Source organism: Ascaphus truei, chromosome 3 (assembly GCF_040206685.1).
Source record: "Ascaphus truei isolate aAscTru1 chromosome 3, aAscTru1.hap1, whole genome shotgun sequence".
NCBI lineage: Eukaryota > Metazoa > Chordata > Amphibia > Anura > Ascaphidae > Ascaphus > Ascaphus truei.
Genome location: NC_134485.1, coordinates 3124804 through 3148052, shown reverse-complemented (window position 1 = coordinate 3148052; position 23249 = coordinate 3124804). Strand labels below are relative to the sequence as shown.

General features: G+C 48.0%; 1 protein-coding gene across 2 annotated transcripts in view; it reads right to left on the bottom strand.

Moving 5' to 3' along the window:
• The window catches only part of LOC142491242 (ecto-ADP-ribosyltransferase 5-like), a 39541-nt gene extending 16617 nt beyond the window's left edge, over positions 1–22924 (bottom strand). For both annotated transcript variants that reach the window (XM_075593515.1, XM_075593516.1), the window contains exons 1-2: positions 22845–22924; positions 9977–10065 (exon numbers count right to left, since the gene is read on the bottom strand). In XM_075593515.1, the coding sequence (XP_075449630.1) occupies positions 9977–10039 (63 nt within the window). In that variant the 5' untranslated portion in view covers positions 10040–10065; positions 22845–22924. The remainder of the gene's footprint in view (positions 1–9976; positions 10066–22844) is intronic.
• Positions 22925–23249: the final 325 nt, after the last annotated feature.

Here is a 23249-nt window from a genome sequence, read left to right as displayed (position 1 = left end):
GTAAAGTGAGTGTTGCCAGGGACAGCCCTCAGGTTAGGGACCCTGTCACTTGCATTAGTGGGAGCTGGGAAAGTAAGGCATACGAGAGTTGGAGTCAGGGAGCTGTGAGGGAAGAAAGAGTGTGGGGAGCGAGTGCAGCTCCTGCCCCACATAGGTACCCACACCCCAGGTAGGCCCCAACTCCCCACTAGTTTAGTGGGTAAGTGCTTAGGGAGGCCCAAGATAGGGACACTGCCCTTAGTGTAGAGTGCTGCCTTGCCAGAGTCACGGCTGTAAGTGCTGTGAGGTCTGACAGGCAGGCACCTTGATGCGCAGCACGTTGGCTGCAGCATCCAGTGAGCTACAGCTTGCATCCAGTGAGCTACAGTAGGCACTGGGACTCGTTAAGTGTTATTAAGCATAGTCAGGCTGGGAAGAGTTAGGGGAGTGGGGCGGGTTATTAACCCCTGTTAGGCCCCTAGGAGTTTTCCCCAAAGCCACTTTAGGTTGCGGTACCACAGGGACAGGCCCTAGGTTAGGGTTCCTGTCACGTTAGAGCCAAGTGTTAGTTAGGGACTCAGCGGACGCTGCGGTTCCTGTGAAGCGGTTCGGACCCACGTTGGGGTCCGCAGAGACTATTCCAGAGTGAGACTGCCCTGGCGGTCCGCGTACAAAGAAGTCCGGTGTGGGATCAGACGGAACCTTCACACGACAGATCCTTTGTGAAGCCCGTTGGAGATCCGAGCACGGGAGTGCTCGGCAGGTACTATCTACTACACAAGTGCACCAACGGGCCCTTAGTTTAATAGTGACTGCGCAGTCACCCATTGACACTGTCTGCAAGAGTGCGGGACATTGGGTGGGGTTCTTTGGACACTGGGTGGGATCACCTGGTGTTGGGGAAGCGTCCTGCTGGATGTCGCAGTAAGTGTCTCCTCGAGAGAGGGACACCTGTTCTGATATGTTATGTGATGATGTGTTATCTCATGTTTTTAAGTAAATGGTATTAGTTAATATATAAATCCTTGTGTATGGTATTATTGATTGTCCTGCGAGTAACCACTCCCCCTCTGGTGGGAGCCATCGCAGGTGGAGGTGCTGAATTGAGTAAGTGGTTACCCCTAGTATAATTGCCCCAGGTTCCCCGTGGCGGAAGCTCAGCCCTCCTGCGAGCCAACAGGTAATGCACCACACCTATGGTAACACCGTATGTTTCTTGCACCCACATCAGATCTGCGATTGGGGGGGGGGAATACCCGTTACATATATGTTTGATATAATTTTTTTTCTTATAAAAACAAAGTATCCTAGTGGGATTAAATATAAAAATGTTCCTAGCTGGCAACTTGGTTCTATAAGGGGTAATATTTTAGCTAATATTAATATATTATGTTGAACATTGTTATGTTATGTATTTTTCTACATCCATTCTACGTTGGCTAGTCTTATCTTACCTATGTGGTCATCACATGTGTACATAGGTAAGACCAGCCTGGGGTAGGGGATAAAAATTGCACCTATTTGGGGGCGCGAGCTTGATATCGCCAGGTATCTGAGTTTAGTGAATAGCAAGTGAGTAGATAATTAGCAGTTAAATCTTAATTTGCAAACTTATTGTGAAATGTAACACTTGTGCTCTTATAATTAGGCAATGCATATTCATTAATATGATAATTATCTATCGTACAGTTTCATTTAGCCCACACTAATTGGAGCGATAAAATGAATTATCACTTTGATATTTAAGCGTTAAACCTTTTTCGTAAATACGACAGTATAACTAGTTTTTTACCATTAACGCAGAGCGATATAAATATTTCAAATCTATTAAATCTAAGCCTGGGATCCCAGATCACTGACAGAGGGGAGGAGAGATTAATGTATCACTCAAAGAGCGGAGAAGAGATTTAACAGATCACTCACATAGGGGGAGAAGAGCTTAAACAGATCACTCACAGAGCGGAGGAGAGATTAAACAGATCACTCAAATAGGGGGGGAGAGATTAAACAGATCACTCACAGAGCGGAGGAGAGATTAAACATGACACTCACAGAGGGGAGGAGAGATTAAACAGATCACTCACAGAGGGGAGGAGAGATTAAACAAGACACTCACAGAGCGGGAGGAGAGATTAAACAGATCACTCACAGAGCATTGGAGAGATTAAACAGATCACTCACAGAGCGGGGAAGAGATTAAACAAGACACTCACAGAGGGGAGGAGAGATTAAACAGATCACTCACATAGGGGAGGAGGGATTAAACAAGAAACTCACAGAGGGGAGGAGAAATTAAACAGATCACTCACAGAGGGGAGCAGAGATTAAACAGATCACTCACAGAGGGGGAGAAGAGATTAAACAAGACACTCACAGAGGGGAGGAAGAGATTAAACAGATCACTCACAGAGGGGGGGAAGAGATTAAACAGATCCCTCACAGAGGGGGGAAGAGATTAAACAGATCACTCACATAGGGGAGGAGAGATTAAACATGACACTCACAGAGGGGGGGAAGCGATTAAACAGATCACTCACAGAGGGGAGGAGAGATTAAACAGATCACTCACAGAGGGGAGGAGAGATTAAACAAGACACTCACAGAGGGGAGGAGAGATTAAACAGATCACTCACAGAGGGGGGAGAGATTAAACAGATCACTCACAGAGGGGAAGAGATTAAACCAGACACTCACAGAGGGGAGGAGAGATTAAACAAGACACTCACAGAGGGGAGGAAGAGATTAAACAGATCACTCACAGAGGGGAGGAGAGATTAAACAGATCACTCACAGAGGGGAGGAGAGATTAAACAGATCACTCACATAGGGGAGGAGAGATTAAACAAGACACTCACAGAGCGTTGGAGAAGAGATTAAACAGATCACTCACATAGGGGGAGAAGAGATTAAACAGATCACTCACAGAGGGTAGGAGAGATTAAACAAGACACTCACAGAGCGGGAGGAGAGATTAAACATGACACTCACAGAGGGGAGGAGAGATTAAACATGACACTCACAGAGGGGGGAGAGATTAAACAGATCACTCACAGAGGGGAGGAGAGATTAAACAAGACACTCACAGAGGGGAGGAGAGATTAAACATGACACTCACAGAGGGGAGGAGAGATTAAACAGATCACTCACAGAGGGGAGGGGAGATTAAACAAGACACTCACAGAGGGGAGGAGAGATTAAACAGATCACTCACAGAGGGGGGGAGAGATTAAACAGATCACTCACAGAGGAGAGGAGAGATTAAACAAGACACTCACAGAGGGGAGGAAGAGATTAAACAGATCACTCACAGAGGGGAGGAGAGATTAAACAGATCACTCACATAGGGGAGGAGAGATTAAACAAGACACTCACAGAGTTTTGGAAAAGAGATTAAACAAGACACTTACAGAGCGTTGGAGAAGAGATTAAACAGATCACTCACATAGGGGGAGAAGAGATTCAACAGATCACTCACAGAGGGGAGGATAGATTAAACATGACACTCACGGAGGGGGGGAGAGATTAAACAGATCACTCACAGAGGGGAGGAGAGTTTAAACAAGACACTCACAGAGGGGAGGAGAGATTAAACATGACACTCACAGAGGGGAGGAGAGATTAAACATGACACTCACAGAGGGGAGGAAGAGATTAAACAGATCACTCACAGAGGGGAGGAGAGATTAAACATGACACTCACAGAGGGGAGGAGAGATTAAACAGATCACTCACAGAGCGGGAGGAGAGATTAAACAGATCACTCACAGAGGGGAGGAGAGATTAAAAAAAAAAATGTTATTAGAAATTATGATTCTTATGTCTATGAGGTTTCTCAAAACTCTACATGAAATCAGGGTTTAGTGAGAATTAAGGTTTGTATCAATTTCCCAAAGAAGTTGGGGTGAAATGTGATTTCTATGCAACAAAGCAGACAGGAAGCTAGTGAGTGTGTTTACCCCTTAGGGTGCTGTAGTGATATTTGCTAGCACACTGGTGACCCTTGTGACATCATCAGTTTTTTGCTTGTGTCCAGAAGCAGTGAATATGATTGTTAGAAACATCTTCGTGAAGTAATACTCATGAATCAGGTTTCCTGTTCAAATCAGCAGTTTTGATTATTCTTCAATCAGCTTCAGCGTTTTATGTAGCAAGGATACATATTAGATTATTAGATGCTTCTATTCAATGTAAAATACATCTGAAGAAGGTAGTGACTTATGCTATGTGCACAGTTATTCTTATAGCCTCAGAACAAAGAGATATAAATCACTTGTCTTAGCTAACTCTTTGCTGGTTTCTCATGCAGATAAGAAACTAAGAAAAATATATATATATCTGAGTTAGAAAGAAAGACATATATTAGAGGATGTAAAGCAGAATGAGAGGGAGACAGGCATCCTGGGAACAGGTCATACCTGTTAAGAATACGAGTTAAAGCATAGTATCATCAGAATACAATGTGTGGGAAAGAGAGTTTGAAACTGGGAAAGCAACTCTCGTCAATATTATACATACATCCTGTCACTCAGTTTCAAGTCACCACTGATAATAATAACATTGTATACCATTCATTTCAAACTGCCCATAAGATCTTTCATGAGAAAAGCAACTTAAAACATCTCAACCTATTGAGTGCTCAATGTCTATATTGATTATATATTGATTGCTGTCCTACTTAATATAGAAAATATATTTGTATATAATAATATATATCAATGATCTTAATGGAAGAGCTGAACTTCCTCTTCCATTAACTTAGTCAGTGAACCGTCATTGTGCGATCGCTACAGAAAGGATCAGGTGGTCTTAATGCCACCAGGCCAGTGGCACTTGTGTGCTGAGAGACATTTATAACATCAAGAGTGCACCCTGGTGGCAGGGGAACAATTAGAAATGTTTGTGGCAGTAAGGGGGGTAACCAGGCTCTCAATAAAGGTCAAGCCCATGAATGGTTACCCTTGATCCATATATTGGGGTTCAGTAGTGTCAGCTCTTGAGCCCAGTACTATTTAATGCATAACTTGTCATTTGCGTTAATAATGAATTTTTGCCTTTCCGGGAATACCAGCGAGCAGGGATTACTAGGGCTTGAGTTTCAAGGGGGGTTTTGCGGAGAAATTGTTGTCAGAATGTGTCTAGGTAGTTGGGGTCCGGAGTTGTCAATTCCCCTAAAGATGTACCCAGGAATCAAGTCTGATTCCTGGATACATGTAGGCACATTGTCCCGGCAATATCTCCCCTTGAAAATGCTTGCGTGACTCACCGCTAGGGTCCCCTGCTTCAGCATAGCCCAGAAAGGTAAATGTGGCATAGGGATGTACAGAATCCCTGTAACTATGAGGGGTCCCTGGGTTAAGGGGGATACCCAGTTACTGCCTAGGTAGCCCAGAACCTGTATTGGGGTTCATGGGTCCTCCAACCATAAATATGAGGTTGTGAGGAGACTCAGAGTCCAGTCCAAGTCTATGAGATAGTGTGTGGGAAATAAAGGCTAGTAGAAAATAAAGTGCAGCTTTCTATTCTATTCCCCATAGCCAGAGACTTAGGATAAAGTAAAAGTATATTTGATTAACATTGGGTGTAATATGGTATATACTGTTGTGAACGGTAAATGAGCTGGGACTTTCAGAACCAATGTTCCGACAGGCTACCAGGGCTACCAAGTTGGTGCCCGTGAGTCTGCTGGACATCGGAGATGGAAGCCTGAGGTGTGAATGCCATTAGGGTAACAAGGAAAGGCTCAAAAACCGACGTCCTGGGAAAAATGGCAGTTGTCTGGGATGACATTTGTCCCACCAGACCTGGAGAAGCCTGACCAAGAGGGTGGCATCTGAATAGCAAGGGACTAAGGTAGCAAACATGCGCATGTCCCTGGCATGTCCCTGGCATGTGGTCTGCCGTGTAGTGGCTCAGGGGCTTACAACAATTTGGCCAAAATGTTAAACTAAAAGACCATTTTATTTAATAGATATTTATACATATATATTTAGGCACCGTACCATGTATAAGTTTCACTGGATGTGCACTGAGCTCTGTCTGTGTTTTATGTTCTGTCTCTGGTTTTAAATATATATTGCCATGCTCTGTAGCACTCCTCTGTGACACTTATATGCTTATATATATATGTTGTGGTTATTTTGGGGGTTCAATATGAGCTTGTAGGTGTCCTGTATGTTTTACAATTCTTGTTCAGCTAGTCTTAGCTGATTGGAGGGTGGCAACCTCATACCTAATTGAAGCTCACCCTCTCCCACATTTAAATGGTTAAAAGCTCACTCCATAGCATCTCCCACTCTCAGGGGAACTTGCTTGCTTGCAGTATGATTGTGACAAATCTAATACAGAGTGCTTTTCCTGGTAATGTACAGGTAAATAAAAGCTTCAATCAGACTTAGATCTATGCAACTAATTTTGACAGATTTATTATAAATCATTCTTCCTGCTAAGGCACAGGTTATTAAGAATGTATATTAGTGTTAGGGACCCTTGAGATGTGGTCTGCCGTGTAGTGGCTCAGGGGCTTACAACAATTTGGCCAAAATGTTAAACTAAAAGACCATTTTATTTAATAGATATCTATACATATATATTTAGGCACTGTACCGTGTATAAGTTTCACTGGATGTGCACTGAGCTCTGTCTGTGTTTTATGTTCTGTCTCTAATTTTAAATATATATTGCCATGCTCAGTGGCGCTCCTCTGTGACACTTATATGCTTATATATATGTTGTGGTTATTTTGGGGGTTCAATATGAGCTTGTAGGTGTCCTGTATGTTTTACAATTCTTGTTCAGCTAGTCTTAGCTGATTGGAGGGTGGCAACCTCCTGCCTTATTGAAGCTCACACCCTCCCACATTTAAATGATCAATAGCTCACTCCATAGCATCTCCCACTCTCAGGGGAACTTGCTTGCTTGCAGTATGATTGTGACAAATCTAATACAGAGTGCTTTTCCTGGTAATGCACAGGTTAATAAAAGCTTCAATCAGACTTAGATCTATGCAACTAATTTTGACAGATTTGTTATAAATCATTCTTCCTGCTAATGCACAGGTTATTAAGAATTTATATTAGTGTTAGGGACCCTTGAGATGTGGTCTGCCGAGTAGTGGCTCAGGGGCTTACAACAATTTGGCCAAAATGTTAAACTAAAAGACCATTTTATTTAATAGATATCTATACATATATATTTAGGCACTGTACCGTGTATAAGTTTCACTGAATGTGCACTGAGCTCTGTCTGTGTTTTATGTTCTGTCTCTGGGTTTAAATATATATTGCCATGCTCAGTAGCACTCCTCTGTGACACTTATATGCTTATATATATTGTGGTTATTTTGGGGGTTCAATATGAACTTGTAGGTGTCCTGTATGTCCTCCTATATATACCCTCAGTCTGCAATCAGTCATTGCTGAGCATAGTCATTGTGACGCCGTGCCTTGCCACATCCTTGTTGCTGAATCCTACCTTGCCTTGCCTTGTATGCTGTTTAACCTCTTGTTGCCTGAACCCTGCTAGCTCCTTGGACTCCACTTCTCTCTACTCCTGATCCGGCTTGTACAACAATCCTCCAATCTCCAGTCCTGACCTTGGCTTAGTACTCCAAAGATCCGATAATCTCCAATCCTGATCCTGACTACGCACACTGACGATCCGAAACTCTCCTCTCCTAAACTTGGCAAGTACCTTAACCATTCTCCAATCTATAACCCTGACCTGGCTTGAACGACTACTCTACATCCTAGATGCGCCCGCGTGGCTGTGGGTTGGCGTTATCCAATTCCCTACCTCAGGACCGCGGTCGCGCTTCATTTGTGGTGAGCTACGCGTTACACATATAAAGATTGTTATCATTACTTCACTGTATTACGCTTCTGTATTTAATACAACTACCAACAGGAGATACTGACAGACACATGTTACCAGCTGCACTCCCCACAACAGCGGAGAACCACGCATAAACCACTAGTGGAGAATCTGTGAGTTTATTACCAGATGTAGCGGAGCCCCCCGACACTGCCTCCGGAGCGGGGAACTACTCCGTTGCTCCGTGGGGCCTGGGGAGAGTGGCACCACCTTACAAATGAATTGGACTGAAATTGCGGTGGCCATCTTGAATTGGCTCCGCAAGTGTCTAAGGGAACTACAACTCCCAGAAGCCTCTGGGTGGGTCACATGGGCCGTCCCAGCCATTTGGGAGCGAGCAGCGATTTTGTGGAGCTTTGGATATCCTCCGAGGGGAAGGAAGGACACGGTCAGCCTTGACGGAGCTGGGAAGGAGGAAGGTAATGTCCAGGGAGCAGTCAAATTCCTGGACTTGACCTTGCCCCTTAGGCCCCAGATAGCCCCTGTCACTCTAGTGGAGTATTGCAAGGCCTGCCATACTGTTGGGATCATCCCTTACTTGAGAGACTGCCATGTTCAGGGACTTTATGTGAGACTCCAGCTGGAGCTCACACCACGTGGAGGTCTGGACACTTAGGCGAGAGGGGATTGCTGTCGGAGACCCTGCTGCATGGGACCTGCTTTAGTGTAATTCCGATTGAGTGACAGACAGAGAGAGTGACAGACAGAGAGAGTGACAGACAGAGAGAGTGACAGACAGAGAGAGTGACAGACAGAGAGAGTGACAGACAGAGAGAGTGACAGACAGAGAGAGTGACAGACAGAGAGAGTGACAGACAGAGAGAGTGACAGACAGAGAGAGTCACAGACAGAGAGAGTGACAGACAGAGAGAGTGACAGACAGAGAGAGTGACAGACAGAGAGAGTGACAGACAAAGAGAGTGACAGACAAAGAGAGTGACAGACAAAGAGAGTGACAGACAGAGAGAGTGACAGACAGAGAGAGTGACAGACAGAGAGAGTGACAGACAGTGAGAGTGACAGACAGAGAGAGTGACAAACAGAGAGACCGACAGACAGAGAGAGTGACAGACAGAGAGACCGACAGACAGAGAGACCGACAGACAGAGAGACCGACAGACAGAGAGACCGACAGACAGAGAGACCGACAGACAGAGAGACCGACAGACAGAGAGACCGACAGACAGAGAGAGTGACAGACAGAGAGAGTGACAGACAAAGAGAGTGACAGACAGACCAACAGACAGAGAGAGTGACAGACAGAGAGAGTGACAGACAGAGAGAGTGACAGACAGAGAGAGTGACAGACAGAGAGAGTGACAGACAGACCAACAGACAGAGAGAGTGACAGACAGAGAGAGTGACAGACAGAGAGAGTGACAGACAGAGAGAGTGACAGACAGAGAGAGTGAGTGACAGACAGAGAGAGTGACAGACAGAGAGAGTGACAGACAGACCAACAGACAGAGAGAGTGACAGACAGAGAGAGTGACAGACTTGCAGACAGAAGTGACAGTGTAGCTATCACCAGCATCTGAGGCAGTTCAGTGCTAGAGCTGCTGCCCTGAAATAGCAGAGGTTGTGGGTTCTGATCCTGCTGGGCCTGACCCTAGTACCCATATTATTAAAAGGGGTCTGAGGCCTGTGAGTATAGAACTTATGCAAATCTTTTAGGCTTTGTGGGGTGTGAGTTATTTAAATATCATTTGCATATCTCCCAGGTCTATAAGGGGTGCTCCTTTTTAAGCACAGATCTTCCTCCATGTGTTGTTTGAGAGGATATATATATATAGTGCTTGGGACTCTACCTAAAATATGTCTCTCCCACCCCATATTTTAGTGTCTGGAGGGTAAGACAGGCATAATGCGAGCCAGTGCTAACATGGCGTTCCGCCTATTCTAATGAGATAAGTAACGGTGTTATTTTTGCATATAATTACGGATACCAGTTAAACTCAGTATAATAACGTCTCTTACCTATTTCAGGTAACATCACACTATTTGCCCTGATGTCACTGTGGATCTGCTCCTGTTTGTAAAAATTGTGATAGCACCTGGAGAAAGAGATGCTAAAAACAATACCTAAAGCAACCTGTGTGGTGAAGACAACCCCCAGGATGAATTGTACCTGTGTTTTCACATGCATGATTAGAAGGAAGATGAAGGAACAGCTCTCCACTAGATGTTTCATCTTGATTGGCAAATTCTTTAATAAAACTGCAAGAAAATTCCCATTAATTAATATTTACATACTGTACATCTACATAAAAAAAACATAAGGACATGTAACATTGTTATTTTTTGTATACTGTATGACCTTTGCCTGCAACAATGTGTCAGCAGGCAGATCCCTCTCTGATGCCATCATCAGGTCCATCAGCTGGCTTAGCTCACACTGCTAGAGCTGTGGCTTAGAAAAGCATTTGTTGTGGGTTCTAGACCTGTTGGGTCTGACACCAGTACATTATTCCAGTCATTAGGTGCTTTAGGCTAATCAGCTCTATATAGTTGGTATAGAAAACCTTTTAGGAATTATGGGATGGGGTTCATTTAGATATACTTTGCATAGCCATTAGCATATCTCTCAGGTGTGATCCTTTTTTGAGCATAGGTATTGTTCCCTAATTTATTTGGAGGGAGGTTTCAGGGAATACACACGCACACGCACACGCACACCTACCTTATAGCCCTACTTACTCAGACTCCATGCAGCATAGATATTGAGAAACTCTGATATGGAACTAATCCCCTCTCTCTCCACTTAATTTGGTCTGTTTGATGTGGCTAATCCGTTTAAATTTCATGTAGTACAAATGAACATTAACTCTGCCAGGATACTTACCTGATCCCTTTCCCGAAATGTTGCTTATCTCACATGTTTGATGTTAGTCTGTTAACAGCTTCATTTGCTTGTTAGCCATTTGTTACGTTTTATTGAGCAATCTAGCGCTGATTAATACCAGGTGATATGTTTGTTTAACAGTATAAGTTCAAGCACACGATGGTGAAAGCATAGCAGGGGAACAGCATAGCATTTTAAAATGTTCATATTATAACGTGCATATTTTAAGTGGAATAAAAGAGTTATGCAGGAGAGTGGAAGGGGAATTATCCTTATATTAGTCATTCATCATTTGACAAGAAGTCTTCTGGCTGCCTCGAAACCCTGAATTTCATCACTTTCAGTTCTACTAAAGTAAGGTACGCAGCCTCGTCTTTGTTATCGACCTTTCCGAAAAGGAATCCGCTGCTTACCTCAATTCCGTTCTTTACGGTGGACATGTAAATGTTACTCTCTCTATCAACTAGAAACGTCTCCCTCCTGGCCCGCACCCGATGTAATCGTACACCCTGGACTACTTAAAGCCTTGCATTATCTGCTGAATGTTGGTGGAGAACTCTGAAAACCAGCGCACCCAGCACCACTCATCCTAACACCTCGAGTATTGCAAACGTCACAGCTTTGCAGCCAATGTAAACAATTACTCAAATTTGTATTTACTGTATACTGTTACTCTCTTTAGCCGGAGATATTGAACTCCACCCAGGCCCTCCCTTTTCACCTTGTCCCATGCTCCTGAGAATGTCCCTTTCAAATTAATTCCAAAAAGGGCAATCTGTCAGCAGTATACATATCCGGAGCCGGCTGCCCAAACTGGATGACGTAAGGGCACGGTGCCTTTTGCATAAACTGAAAGCCATCATTGTTACCGACAATCTTTATCAAAATACATCAAATCCAGAAAACTTCTGGAAGGTCATCAACAATATATTTCAGCCACTAGCCATCAACAACCATCTAATAACATAAAGGATACTAGTCTGACAAATGACACTGATATAGCAAACGCATGTAATGAATACTGTGTGGGGTGTGCTACTTCCCTACTATCCAGGCACAACCCTAACAATAATCAAGAAGCTCAATCTGTGAGAACCCCTATAGCCCCACTCCAACCCCTCCCAAAAGTTCTGATTATTGATTATATGTCCCAGTATCTGAAGAGGAGATTACACAGGCGCTCCTAACATTAAAACTAAACAGCCAATGTGGACCTACAGCAATCAAAGATATTATGACTCAGTGTCCCAGTCATTGCCATACCGCTTGCTTCCCTACTGAAGTCTATTCTGTCTGCAGGCCATATCCCACAGACCTGTAAAACTGCCAGAGCTGTCCCAGTCTTCAAAAGTGGGGACAAAAACATGGTCTCCAACTACCGGCCAATATCTCTTCTCCCAACATCACACATTATATAAGTTATGGTGGGTGAGAAAGTGACAGAAACCCTCCACCGTACAGCTAATACAAATATCTCACAAGTGATATTTCTATGTGCAGCTCTATATTATCCAAAGTCATCGAAAAAAGTGTAAACTCCCAAATAAGTGATTACTATAACAAGGCAAATTTCCTTAGCCAACTCTTCTCCGGCTTACACCCAAACCCCTCTACGGTAACCACCCTCTTAAAAGTTTGCAATGAGATCCAGTGTGGAATGGAACTGGGACAACTCACTGGTGCAATGATCCTAGATTTTGCAAAGGCTTTTGATACAGTTGATCATGTTATCTTGTTAAACAAACTCCAGTGCTCTGGAATAGGGGAACATGCCTTAAACTGGTTTCAGTCCTACCTATCGGGTCGATCCCAATATGTGTCCATCTCAGGCTGAAACTCCAACTCCTCGGTTGTCACCTGTGGGATTCCACAAGGCTCTGTTCTGGGGCCCCTACTCTTTTTAGGTATTCAAAAATGAACTACCGACACCTTGTAACCTAACTTCAATGCACGTGTATGTTGATGACACAACCTTATATACACACAGCTTTTTCAAGACTTGAATGCTGGATCTCTCTCTCTCCCCGACCTTGGCTAAACGGCAACAACTTTGTCTCTTCTGTACCGGTACCGGCAAGTATTGCTACACCTTTTCACACCTGGCCTGGCAACGCCAAAACACCACACTCCGGACACGCACCTTCTGCTGCGGGTGCGTGCACATATACGTCCCCACCTCAGTATAAGGGACGAGTCTGGTCTGCGGGCAGCACCGGCGTAACAACAATCTACCGGTGACTCTCACATCCGCCACCAGTCTAAGTTCTTTCAAGACTTCAACTGTCTCTCATTGTCTGTAACTGTTACATACACCCATTACATATATTATCTCTAACTGTCCATGAAATATCTGTATATTAAATGTGTGACCTCTGTTCATATAACGTATAACCTTGTATTGTCATCATAACTCTGTGCCCAGGACATACTAGAAAACGAGAGGTACCTCTCACTGTATTAGTTACTGGTAAATAAATGTATAAATATATCATTCTGCCTTCCAAATGTCTCCATACTATATATTACTGTACATACATTCAATAAAAACCTGTACTTCATAACCCCAAAACTCCAATCAATACAAGTACTGTATAGTTTTCTGGGTCACTGCATTATAAAAGGAGATGCAGTATACAAAATAAAAACGTTGTTACAATCTAGCAATTTAGTTATTTTCTGGCCAGATACTTAGTCCCATTTGATGCTGCGGTACTTCATGAAGTCACTGCTTTATGTGGTTACTAGCAGCGACGCCTTATTTTACTGCTTATCACTGTAGTTTTGGATTGTCAGGTTTCCTGTAATTTCTATGTCACTGCCAATAAGTGACTCAGACACGGACCGTACAGGACAAAGCAGCATCCAGTCACGTGACTGTCTCAGGGACATGCACTGAGCAATGCCTGAAACGTTCTATCCGCACATTCCTTCATAGCGGCTTCTGCCATTTATAGCACCCGACACTAAATGCTGCCAACAGAGGGGCTCTCAAGAACCCCCAAAAGGCCAGGTATTAGGGATATCCCTGCTTCAGCACAGGGGGTGAAGGCAAAGGCTGAGCCACTGATTGAGCTAAAACCTGGCCTGTTCGGGGGTCTTGAGGACTGGAGTTGAGAAATTCTGTGTTAACCCTTTTTGGTCAGGTGGGCAACACCATACTGCACTGCCCCTGTGGCAGAGAAGGGGTTACCCCCCAGGGAGCAGAGCTGCGTACTACTGTATAACACAGAAGTGCTGCCCTGGCAGATTCGTAGACTTAGGGACCAGGGACTAAGATTATATCTTTTTTAAATGTATAAGTCATAATGTCAGTGCTAAAACGCAACACAACCGTCATAAACCGTGCGCTGTGTGTGTGATGAATTCATACACAGGACGCATACTTTGTTCATACACATGGTTTGAGACGCTCATCACCTAAATTCCTCAATTAAAGCAGAATGAAGTGTACATTTTATTTTTGACTACTATTAGTAAATATTAATGACTAGTGCAATATTATTGATCGTAGCCATACTGTGAAAATAATATATTTTAGTAGCCAATATAATAGTAGAATCTGTGCTGCGTCAAATACATTCTGGATTGATACATAGAAACGTAATACTGCGCTAACAATGCTTAGTCTTTATAGGGTTTACGCTAGGACATTTGTACCCTTATCTTAGCCCGAATTCTAGGCACCAAAAAATTTAATTATTCTTTTTGACGCTTAAAATTTCAGGTTAGTACAAAAGCGCCATTTAGTCTGAGATCCCCGCGGCAGAAAGGCCGTTTGTGACACTCAGTCACCCGGAGCCAGAGGCGTCATTCAGCAAAGTCTCCCTGCTACAAACTTCCATGGAACTTCCTTTCCTCGGGACTTCTGGTTGGAGTTTTTGCTCCTGGTTTGCCCGGCGTCTGCACCTGGGAGACTTTGGGACTTCTGGTTGGAGTTTTTGCCCCAGGTTTGCCCGGCGTCTGCACCTGGGACACTTTGGGACATCTGGTTGGAGTTTTTGCTCCTGGTTTGCCCGGCGTCTGCACCTGGGAGACTTTGGGACTTCTGGTTGGAGTTTTGCTCCTGGTTTGCCCGACGCCTGCACCTGGGAGACTTTGGGACTTCTGGTTGGAGTTTTGCTCCTGGTTTGCCCGACGTCTGCACCGGGGAGACTTTGGGACTTCTGGTTGGAGTTTTTGCTCCAGGTTTGCCCGGCGTTTGCACCTGGGAGACTTTGGGACTTCTGGTTGGAGTTTTTGCTCCAGGTTTGCCCGGCGTGTGCACCTGGGAGACTTTGGGACTTCTGGTTGGAGTTTTTGCTCCAGGTTTGCCCGGCGTCAGCCCCAGGGAGACTTTGGGACTTCTGGTTGGAGTTTTTGCCCCAGGTTTGCCCGGCGTCTGCACCGGGGAGACTTTGGGACTTCTGGTTGGAGTTTTTGCTCCAGGTTTGCCCGGCGTCTGCACCTGGGAGACTTTGGGACTTCTGGTTGGAGTTTTTGCCCCAGGTTTGCCCGGCGTCTGCACCTGGGAGACTTTGGGACTTCTGGTTGGAGTTTTTGCCCCTGGTTTGCCCGGCGTCTGCACCTGGGAGACTTTGGGACTTCTGGTTGGAGTTTTTGCTCCAGGTTTGCCCGGCGTTTGCACCTGGGAGACTTTGGGACTTCTGGTTGGAGTTTTTGCTCCAGGTTTCCCCTGTCGTCTGCACCTGGGAGACTTTGGGACTTCTGGTTGGAGTTTTGTTCCTGGTTTGCCCGGCGTCTGCACCTGGGAGACTTTGGGACTTCTGGTTGGAGTTTTGCTCCTGGTTTGCCCGGCGATTGCACCTGGGAGACTTTGGGACATCTGGTTGGCGTTTTTGCCCCTGGTTTGCCCGGCGTCTGCACCTGGGACACTTTGGGACATCTGGTTGGAGTTTTTGCTCCTGGTTTGCCCGGCGTCTGCACCTGGGAGACTTTGGGACTTCTGGTTGGAGTTTTGCTCCTGGTTTGCCCGACGCCTGCACCTGGGAGACTTTGGGACTTCTGGTTGGAGTTTTTGCCCCTGGTTTGCCCGGTGTCTGCACCTGGGAGACTTTGGGACTTCTGGTTGGAGTTTTTGCTCCTGGTTTGCCCGGCGTTTGCACCTGGGAGACTTTGGGACTTCTGGTTGGAGTTTTGCTCCTGGTTTGCCCGGCGTTTGCACCTGGGAGACTTTGGGACTTCTGGTTGGAGTTTTTGCTCCTGGTTTGCCCGGCGTCTGCACCTGGGAGACTTTGGGACTTCTGGTTGGAGTTTTTGCTCCTGGTTTGCCCGGCGTCTGCACCTGGGAGACTTTGGGACTTCTGGTTGGAGTTTTTGCTCCTGGTTTGCCCGGCGTTTGCACCTGGGAGACTTTGGGACTTCTGGTTGGAGTTTTGCTCCTGGTTTGCCCGGCGTTTGCACCTGGGAGACTTTGGGACTTCTGGTTGGAGTTTTTGCTCCTGGTTTGCCCGGCGTCTGCACCTGGGAGACTTTGGGACTTCTGGTTGGAGTTTTTGCCCCAGGTTTGCCCGGCGTCTGCACCGGGGAGACTTTGGGACTTCTGGTCGGAGTTTTTGCCCCAGGTTTGCCCGGTATCTGCACCTGGGAGACTTTGGGACTTCTGGTTGGAGTTTTGCCCCAGGTTTGCCCGGCGTCTGCACCTGGGAGACTTTGGGACTTCTGGTTGGAGTTTTTGCTCCAGGTTTGCCCGGCGTTTGCACCTGGGAGACTTTGGGACTTCTGGTTGGAGTTTTTGCTCCAGGATTGCCCGGCGTCTGCACCGGGGAGACTTTGGGAGTCTGTTATCAAAGTCTCCTGGCTGCAAAACTGCCCCCGATGTATTAGCAGGAACCCGTCTCCCTGACACCGGAGGGGTTTTCTGGATAAATCTGGTGCAGTGTTTTTGCTCCAGTTTTGCAGCTGTGATAAATGAGTCTTTTTGATGCATAAGTCTCACTTCTATGGTGTCCCACTGATTGCAATCAGCACTTAATGTCTTACACACAGGAAACTTTAGCATTTATTGTACAATAACAGGGCTCAGACAGCTGTATAATGACCGGTCTTGCCGCTGTATAATCCCATTAACCCTTACAATGCCCCATGGTGTGGCTGCCCTGTCATTGGGTCTGGCTCTCCCAGGTACCGCCACGACCTGCTCGAGCTTTAATCTGGTTTTACTCGGGGAGACTGTTCTCCACACGCCTGGGGACCTGGCCAGAGCAGGAACGGAAGAGGAGAGCTGCTGCCTTTCTGGCACTTCAAGGCTTTAGATGCCATTTCTTTTTTTAAAGTCAACAACTCTGCTTAATACTCACCAGGGGATGTGTGTCACGTGTCTCGTGTCACCGCAGGAATACTGCTTCCCAAACACATGCAAACCCCCCCGCTGAAATCTCAGGGTGCATCCCTATACCTCCCAAACCTCTCCTCTACCCCACAGGGGGAGAGAGGCCTGTAACACACACCTCCGTTACCTGTAACACACACCTCCGTTACCTGTAACACACACCTCCGTTACCTGTAACACACACCTCCGTTACCTGTAACACACACCTCCGTTACCTGTAACACACACCTCCGTTACCTGTAACACACACCTCCGTTATCTGTAACACACACCTCCGTTACCTGTAACACACACCTCCGTTACCTGTAACACACACCTCCGTTACCTGTAACACACCTCCGTTACCTGTAACACACCTCCGTTACCTGTAACACACACCTCCGTTACCTGTAACACACACCTCCATTACCTGTAACACACACTTCCCACTTCGGTTACCTGTAACACACACCTCCGTTATCTGTAGCACACACCTCCGTTACCTGTAACACACACTTCCCACTTCGGTTACCTGTAACACACACCTCCGTTACCTGTAACACACACTTCCCACTTCGGTTACCTGTAACACACACCTCCGTTACCTGTAACACACACCTCCGTTACCTGGGAAATAAGCTCATTCAATATTATTTACATGTATTAAATATGCAAATAAGCTCATTTAACCCTCTGAGTACCGGAGGGACCACCGGGAGAGAGTACCACGGCCCCTGCGGGACTCGCTGCGTCACTGTATGCAATCGCCCCCACGGAAGTGCGCAAGGAGATTATGATGAAGCTATTAAGTCCTGGGAGCAGCGCCAGACACCAGAATGTAGCAGCTATGTCCTGGGGCACCCAAGGGGTTACATCTCCCTCGTCCTATTTCAGGGTCGGGATCTCTCCGTGTTTTTGCTGATCCCTGCGGCATCTAAGACTAATTCTGCAAAAAAAATTTCCGCGCTGTAAAGCGCCGCGAAACATGTAACGAAACCGTTACATGTAAAATTACTGCGAGCGCAGCGGGGGCCGTTCTGTAGATGCATAGCAGTGCAGGGACCGTTCTGTACATGCATAGCAGCACAGGGACCGTTCTGTACGTACATAGCAGCACAGGGACCGTTCTGTACGTGCATAGCAGTGCATGGAGCGTTCTGTACGTGCATAGCAGCGCAGGGACCGTTCTGTACATGCACAGCAGCGCAGGGGCCGTTCTGTACATGCATAGCAGCGCAGGGACCGTTCTGTACGTGCATAGCAGCGCATGGACCGTTCTGTACGTGCATAGCAGCGCAGGGACCGTTCTGTACGTGCATAGCAGCGCAGGGGCCGTTCTGTACGTGCATAGCAGCGCAGGGGCCGTTCTGTACATGCATAGCAGCGCAGGGACCGTTCTGTACATGCATAGCAGTGCATGGAGCGTTCTGTACGTGCATAGCAGCGCAGGGACCGTTCTGTACGTGCATAGCAGTGCATGGAGCGTTCTGTACGTGCATAGCAGCGCAGGGACCGTTCTGTACATGCACAGCAGCGCAGGGACCGTTCTGTACATGCATAGCAGCGCAGGGACCGTTCTGTACATGCATAGCAGCGCAGGGACCGTTCTGTACATGCATAGCAGTGCAGGGACCGTTCTGTACATGCATAGCAGCGCAGGGACCGTTCTGTACGTGCATAGCAGCGCAGGGACCGTTCTGTACATGCATAGCAGCGCAGGGACCGTTCTGTACATGCACAGCAGCGCAGGGACCGTTCTGTACATGCATATCAGCGCAGGGACCGTTCTGTACATGCATAGCAGTGCAGGGACCGTTCTGTACATGCACAGCAGCGCAGGGACCGTTCTGTACATGCATAGCAGCGCAGGGACCGTTCTGTACATGCATAGCAGCGCAGGGACCGTTCTGTACATGCATAGCAGTGCAGGGACCGTTCTGTACATGCATAGCAGCGCAGGGACCGTTCTGTACGTGCATAGCAGCGCAGGGACCGTTCTGTACATGCATAGCAGCGCAGGGACCGTTCTGTACATGCACAGCAGCGCAGGGACCGTTCTGTACATGCATAGCAGCGCAGGGACCGTTCTGTACATGCATAGCAGTGCAGGGACCGTTCTGTACATGCATAGCAGCGCAGGGACCGTTCTGTACATGCATAGCAGCGCAGGGACCGTTCTGTACATGCATAGCAGCGCAGGGACCGTTCTGTACATGCATAGCAGCGCAGGGACCGTTCTGTACATGCATAGCAGCGCAGGGAGCGTTCTGTATATGCATAGCAGTGCAGGGACCGTTCTGTACATGCATAGCATAGCAGCGCAGGGAGCGTTCTGTACATGCATAGCAGTGCAGGGACCGTTCTGTACGTGCATAGCAGCGCATGGACCGTTCTGTACATGCATAGCAGCGCAGGGACCGTTCTGTACATGCATAGCAGTGCAGGGACCGTTCTGTACATGCGTAGCAGCGCAGGGACCGTTCTGTGCATGCACAGCAGCGCAGGGAGCGTTCTGTACGTGCACAGCAGCGCAGGGACCGTTCTGTACATGCATAGCAGTGCAGGGACCGTTCTGTACGTGCATAGCAGCGCATGGACCGTTCTGTACGTGCATAGCAGCGCAGGGACCGTTCTGTACGTGCATAGCAGTGCAGGGACCGTTCTGTACATGCATAGCAGCGCAGGGACCGTTCTGTACGTGCATAGCAGTGCAGGGACCGTTCTGTACATGCATAGCAGCGCAGGGACCGTTCTGTACATGCATAGCAGTGCAGGGACCGTTCTGTACATGCATAGCAGCGCAGGGACCGTTCTGTACGTGCATAGCAGCGCAGGGACCGTTCTGTACATGCATAGCAGCGCAGGGACCGTTCTGTACGTGCATAGCAGCGCAGGGACCGTTCTGTACATGCATAGCAGCGCAGGGACCGTTCTGTACATGCGTAGCAGCGCAGGGACCGTTCTGTGCATGCACAGCAGCGCAGGGAGCGTTCTGTACGTGCACAGCAGCGCAGGGACGGTTCTGTGCATGCACAGCAGCGCAGGGAGCGTTCTGTACGTGCACAGCAGCGCAGGGACCGTTCTGTACATGCATAGCAGCGCAGGGACCGTTCTGTACATGCATAGCAGCGCAGGGACCGTTCTGTACGTGCATAGCAGCGCAGGGACCGTTCTGTACATGCATAGCAGCGCAGGGACCGTTCTGTACGTGCATAGCAGCGCAAATGAGCGTTCTGTACATGCATAGCAGCGCAGGGAGCGTTCTGTACACGCATAGCAGTGCAGGGACCGTTCTGTACATGCATAGCAGCGCAGGGACCGTTCTGTGCATGCATAGCAGCGGGGACCGTTCTGTACATGCATAGCAGCGCAGGGAGCGTTCTGTACATGCATAGCAGCGCAGGGACCGTTCTGTACATGCATAGCAGTGCAGGGACCGTTCTGTACATGCATAGCAGCGCAGGGACCGTTCTGTACGTGCATAGCAGCGCAGGGACCGTTCTGTACATGCGTAGCAGCGCAGGGACCGTTCTGTACATGCACAGCAGCGCAGGGACCGATCTGTACATGCATAGCAGCGCAGGGACCGTTCTGTACATGCATAGCAGCACAGGGACCGTTCTGTACGTGCATAGCAGTGCAGGGACCGTTCTGTACATGCATAGCAGCGCAGGGACCGTTCTGTACATGCATAGCAGCGCAGGGACCGTTCTGTACATGCATAGCAGCGCAGGGACCGTTCTGTACATGCACAGCAGCGCAGGGACCATTCTGTACATGCATAGCAGCGCAGGGACCGTTCTGTACATGCATAGCAGCGCAGGGACCGTTCTGTACATGCATAGCAGCGCAGGGACCGTTCTGTACATGCATAGCAGCGCAGGGACCGTTCTGTACGTGCATAGCAGCGCAGGGACCGTTCTGTACGTGCATAGCAGCGCAGGGACCGTTCTGTACATGCATAGCAGCGCAGGGACCGTTCTGTACATGCATAGCAGTGCAGGGACCGTTCTGTACATGCATAGCAGCGCAGGGACCGTTCTGTACATGCATAGCAGCGCAGGGACCGTTCTGTACATGCATAGCAGCGCAGGGACCGTTCTGTACATGCATAGCAGCGCAGGGAGCGTTCTGTACGCAGGGACCGTTCTGTACATGCATAGCAGCGCAGGGACCGTTCTGTACATGCATAGCAGCGCAGGGACCGTTCTGTACGTGCATAGCAGCGCAGGGACCGTTCTGTACATGCATAGCAGCGCAGGGACCGTTCTGTACGTGCATAGCAGCGCAGGGACCGTTCTGTACATGCATAGCAGCGCAGGGACCGTTCTGTACATGCGTAGCAGCGCAGGGACCGTTCTGTGCATGCACAGCAGCGCAGGGAGCGTTCTGTACGTGCACAGCAGCGCAGGGACCGTTCTGTGCATGCACAGCAGCGCAGGGACCGTTCTGTACATGCATAGCAGCGCAGGGACCGTTCTGTACATGCATAGCAGCGCAGGGACCGTTCTGTACGTGCATAGCAGCGCAAATGAGCGTTCTGTACATGCATAGCAGCGCAGGGACCGTTCTGTACGTGCACAGCAGCGCATGGACCGATCTGTACATGCATAGCAGCGCAGGGACCGTTCTGTACGTGCATAGCAGCGCAAATGAGCGTTCTGTACATGCACAGCAGCGCAGGGACCGTTCTGTACATGCATAGCAGCGCAGGGACCGTTCTGTACGTGCATAGCAGCGCAGGGACCGTTCTGTACATGCATAGCAGCGCAGGGACCGTTCTGTACGTGCATAGCAGCGCAGGGACCGTTCTGTACGTGCATAGCAGCGCAGGGACCGTTCTGTACGTGCATAGCAGCGCAGGGACCGTTCTGTACATGCACAGCAGCGCAGGGACCGTTCTGTACATGCATAGCAGCACAGGGACCGTTCTGTACATGCATAGCAGCGCAGGGACCGTTCTGTACGTGCATAGCAGTGCAGGGACCGTTCTGTACATGCATAGCAGCGCAGGGACCGTTCTGTACATGCATAGCAGTGCAGGGACCGTTCTGTACATGCATAGCAGCGCAGGGACCGTTCTGTACTTGCATAGCAGCGCAGGGACCGTTCTGTACGTGCATAGCAGCGCATGGACCGTTCTGTACGTGCATAGCAGTGCAGGGACCGTTCTGTACATGCATAGCAGCGCAGGGACCGTTCTGTACATGCATAGCAGTGCAGGGACCGTTCTGTACATGCATAGCAGCGCAGGGACCGTTCTGTACATGCATAGCAGCGCAGGGACCGTTCTGTACATGCATAGCAGCGCAGGGACCGTTCTGTACATGCATAGCAGCGCAGGGAGCGTTCTGTACATGCATAGCAGTGCAGGGAGCGTTCTGTACATGCATAGCAGCGCAGGGAGCGTTCTGTACATGCATAGCAGCGCAGGGAGCGGTCTGTACATGCATAGCTGCGCAGGGACCGTTCTGTACATGCATAGCAGCGCAGGGAGCGGTCTGTACATGCGTAGCAGTACTATTCACAGATTTGCACATGCATAATAATTCTGTACTGTACATTTACCTAGATACACAGACCCACACATCCTTATATACAGTACTATATCCTGCATAACACACTTTGGGGTCATTTACTGAACGTCCCCAAGCTGCACCAGACCTATTTTTAATGGGCTTCCTTTTCTTTGATAAATCAGCTGCAGTTTTTGCACTAGTTTTGTCCCAGTTTCGCAGTTGGGAAACTTTTGTCTATAACCCCCCTAACTGCCGCCCGTCCCCCTTTTCTAAGGTCACGTAATCACTAACTGATTTCCCATCTTGTGATCAGAAATGTGTCACTTACCTCCGCAGATGGAAATAAAACAGAATGGACCAGAGTGTGTGAGGAAGAGTCTTTATAACTAGTTCACTTTCACTTTTCAAATGATTACCATATGAAAACTCCCATCTCAGACTAGGGCGGTTCTGTTAGCACACGCCGGGAGCGAGGAAACCTTTATATACACACACTGCAATACATACAGTATATATATATGTAGCCCTGATGTAAATTTTCTCTTTCTGGCCCCCCTCCACGAGTGCCGTGCGGTAGCGGGTGCCGCCGGAGGCTTTGACGGACCCGCCGGCACTTCGCGAGGGTGGGGGCCAGAGCAGGGAGCAGATCGGAGCTGTGGTTGCCGGGGACGCGATCGGGCCGTCGCTAGGGCCGCGATCGCGTTGCCACCGGCTCGGCGGCTAGGAGAGAGTG